The 4,395-nt window shown below is 35.9% G+C and overlaps 1 protein-coding gene across 1 annotated transcript in view; it reads right to left on the bottom strand.

Annotated features, from left to right (window-relative positions):
• Nucleotides 1–2,251: 2,251 nt before the first annotated feature.
• slc16a10 (solute carrier family 16 member 10) overlaps nucleotides 2,252–4,395 on the bottom strand; it is a 41,532-nt gene continuing 39,388 nt past the window's right edge. The window contains exon 6 of the mRNA XM_079375820.1: nucleotides 2,252–3,718. Within this exon, the coding sequence (XP_079231946.1) occupies nucleotides 3,564–3,718 (155 nt within the window). The 3' untranslated portion in view covers nucleotides 2,252–3,563. The remainder of the gene's footprint in view (nucleotides 3,719–4,395) is intronic.

The following is a 4,395-nucleotide window of genomic DNA, read 5'->3' on the forward strand; positions in this document are numbered from 1 at the left end:
ATAAAGCACTATATAAATGCATCATTCATTCATTCATTCATACTCATTGTGGAAATCATACTCTAGATTTAATACTGTCACATGGAATTGATGTTAGTGGTGTTGAAATCCTGCAGCAAAGCGATGATATCTCAGATCATTATCTAGTCTTGTGTAAACTCCATATAGCTAAAACTGTAAATTCTACTCTTTGTTACAAGTATGGTAGAACCATCACCTCTACCACAAAAGACTGCTTTGTAAGTAATCTTCCTGATTTATCTCAATTCCTCAGCATATCCAACAGCACAGAAAAACTTGATGATGTAACAGAAACTATGGACTCTCTCTCTTCTAGTACTTTAGATACAGTTGCTCCTTTACGCTTAAGGAAGATTAAGGAAAACAGTCCGACTCCGTGGTATAATGAGCACACTCGCTCCCTAAAGAGAGCAGCCCGGAAAATGGAGCGCAGATGGAGGAAAACAAAACTAGAGGTGTTTCGTATAGCTTGGCGGGAAAGTACCCTATCCTACAGAAAAGCATTAAAAACTGCTAGATCTGATTACTTTTCATTTCTTCTAGAAGAAAACAAACATAACCCCCGATATTGATTCAATACAGTCACTAAATTAACGAAAAATAAAGCATCAACAGGTGTTGGCATTTCCCAAAAGCACAGCAATAATGACTTTATGAACTACTTTACTTCCAAGATCGATTCTATCAGAGATAAAATTGTAATCATGGAGCCGTCAGCTACAGTATCGCATCAGATGCACTATAGATCCCCTGAGGAACAATTCCACTCATTCTCTACTATAGGAGAGGAAGAATTGTATAAACTTGTTAAATCATCTAAACCAACAACATGTATGTTAGACCCTATTCCATCTAATCTACTAAAAGAGCTGCTTCCAGAAGTCATAGATCCTCTTTTAGCTATTATTAATTCATCACTGTTGTGATAAGGACCCGATCAGCCACAAGGAGGTTCACAAATGCCGGAGCGAAGTTGGCGTCCACAAAGATGTTTATTTAGAGCAGATGTGCAAAAATGTGCAAATAAATAGAACCGAGAGCTTACAACACAGATTGATATAAAAACAGTATAAACCGCTAAGTACTAAGAACAATACTAACTCCCCTCCAATTCACTGAGGCTAGCGTTTTACATGCTTCACAGCGCAATCCCATTCACAAGCTCATTATCCGTCCTCCTTTGCAGTAGTGACGGCCATCTTAAATACACAGTTTCCCGCTCTCCCAAATTGGGACATACCATTTCTATAATATAAAAACTCTTAACTTTGATTCATACATGAGATTTAGAAACAAGAGCCTAAATAAATACAAATAATAATGCAAATCAAAAACGAATAAATCATAACATTTGAAATGCACTCATACATAGAATTAGCATAAAATTAGCACTTTTACAAGAGTACATTTACTGCCACGCCTACTCGGCTGGATCAGAAATACATTCAAATAAAACCAAGTCGAACGCAGTAAAGCAGTGATGGAAGGCAACTAAAGTCTCTCCATCACAACTGTCATTAGGATATGTCCCCAAAACATTCAAATTGGCTGTTATTAAGCCTCTCATTAAAGAACCACAACTTGACCCCAAAGATCTAGTTAATTACAGACCGATCTCAAATCTCCCTTTTCTGTCAAAGATACTAGAAAAGGTAGTATCCTCACAATTATATTCCTTCTTAGAGAAAAATGGTATCTGTGAGGAATTCCAGTCAGGATTTAGACCGTATCATAGTACTGAGACTGCTCTCATTAGAGTTACAAATGACCTGCTTCTATCATCTGATCGTGGTTGTATCTTTTTCTCTCTGAATGTGAGCAAAACTAAAGAGCTGATCATGGACTTTAGGAAGAGACAGCAGCAGCCCTACACTCCTCTTATGATCAGTGGGACCCCTGTGGAGAGGGTGAGTAGCCTGATGGCAAGAACTGAGAGACTTAGGAGGAGCTTCTTCCCCCAGGCCATCAGGCTCCTAAACTCTAACTCTGTGTCATAACATCACTTGACTCCAGGTAAATATCACCATATCAATAAGCTATTCATAATTTTTCTCTACCTCATATTGCTGCTATTATATACCCTGTACAACCTTTTTGCACATTATTTTTGCACATTCCTGTTATATTACTATTTATGTCAACAACATACTGACCTGCACATTTATATTTATATATTTTTTATCTTTTATTTTATTTTACTCTTTTATTTTTTTCTACTTTTATTTTTCTTAATATTTGTATTCTATATAATTGCACTGTCCTTGGAGCGGACCTGACCTACATTTCACTGCTGGTTATACCCTGTATAATTGTGTGACGAATAAAAATCTTGAATCTTGAATCTTTATTAGTTCTACTGGATCTTAGCGCTGCGTTCAACACTATCGACCACAACATAATTTTAAATAGACTAGAACACTTTGTTAGCATTAGTGGAAGTGTCTTAGCATGGTTCAAATCGTACTTATCTGACTGCCATCAGTTCGTAGCAGTGAATGAAGAGGCATTATATCGATCACAAGTGCAGTATGGAGTACCTCAAGGCTCAGTACTAGGGCAGTTACTTTTCAAGTTTTACATGTTACCCTTGGGAGATATTATCAGGAGACATGGTGTTAGCTTTCACTGTTATGCTCTATATTTCTTCGCGGCCCGGTGAAACACACCAAATTGAGAAACTAATGGAATGCATAGTCGATATAAAAAACTGGATGCTAAATTCTGAAAAAACAGAGGTGTTAATTATCAGACCTAAAACCCCCACATGTAATAACCTAGAACACTATCTAACACTTGATAGCTGCTCTGTCAATTCTTCTTCATCAGTTAGGAACCTAGGTGTGCTGTTTGACAGCAATCTTTCATTTGAAAGCCATGTTTCTAGCATCTGTAAAACTGTGTTTTTCCATCTCAAAATCATATCTAAATTGCGACCTATGCTCTCAACGTCAAATGCAGAAATGCTAATTCATGCATTTATGACCTCAAGGTTAGACTATTGTAATGCTTTACTGGGTGGTTGTTCTGCACGCTTGATCAACAAACTACAGCTGGTCCTTACTAGAACCAGGAAGAATGACCATAGTTCTGTCAACACTGCACTGGCTTCCTATCAAACATCGTATAGATTTTAAAATCTTGTTAATTACTTATAAAGCCCTGAATGGCTTAGCTCCTCAGTACTTGAGCGAGCTCTTATCACATTATAGTCCTCCACGTCCGCTGCGTTCTCAAAACTCTGGCCGTCTGATAATACCTAGAATATCAAAATCGACTGCGGGCGGCAGATGCTTTTTCTATTTAGCGCCCAAACTCTGGAACAATCTACCTAACACTGCTCTGGAGGCAGACACACTGTCAGTTTAAATCTAGATTAAAGACACATCTCTTTAACCTGGCTTACACATAACACACTAATACACTTCTATTATTCAAATCTGTTAAAGGATTGTTAGGCTGCATTAATTAGATCAACCGGAACCGGGAACACTCCTCATAACACATGATGTACTCGTTACATCATAAGAAGACTGGCATCTATGCTAATATTTGTCTGTTTCTTTCTTATTCTGTTTCTCAGTCCGTGTCTGGATCAGATGGTGGATCGGCGCCGGGAGATGATGTATGTGGCCCTGATCGTCGGCGGAGACCGGACACCTGGATGAGCCCCGGGACATATCCCCAGTGAAGACCTCGACTGAAAATAAAACAGAATAACTAAAAATATAATAAAATACCTAACTACATAATACTATTAATGTTAGAAATTGCAACAATATAAAAATAGAAATATAATACATTTATACATTAAAAATTTTAATTAAATCAATAATTAAACAATAAATAAACAATAATATCCTGGCCAGAGGAGAACTGGCCCCCCGACTGAGCCTGGTGTCTCCCAAGGTAAATAATATATAATTGTATAGTTTAATGTATTTTTTGTTTCTCTGTCTATTTTTATAATATATATTTGTTTGTTTATTATCATTTTAATTTATAGTTTAATTCATTTAATATATTTCTGTTGTATGTATGTATGTATATATATATATATATATACATATATACACACACATATACATACACGCATATACACATATTTTTATATTATACTATTTATTATTTTAAAATGCATTTATTCATTTTTGTATATTATTGTTTTAATTAAATTTTTAAATGTATAACTGTATAATATTTCTATTTTTATATTGTTGCAATTTCTAACAATAATAGTATTATGTAGTTAGGTGTTTTATTATATTATTATTATTATTGTGTGTGTAACTCAAGTTAATCTGCTCTCGGCTGCCCAAGACAAATTTATCATGGCTCCTGACTGGCTCGATCTGTAGGTGTTTCTGTTAATAACTG

The sequence above is a fragment of the Barbus barbus genome (assembly GCF_936440315.1).
Source record: "Barbus barbus genome assembly, chromosome: 24".
Classification (NCBI taxonomy): Eukaryota; Metazoa; Chordata; class Actinopteri; order Cypriniformes; family Cyprinidae; genus Barbus; species Barbus barbus.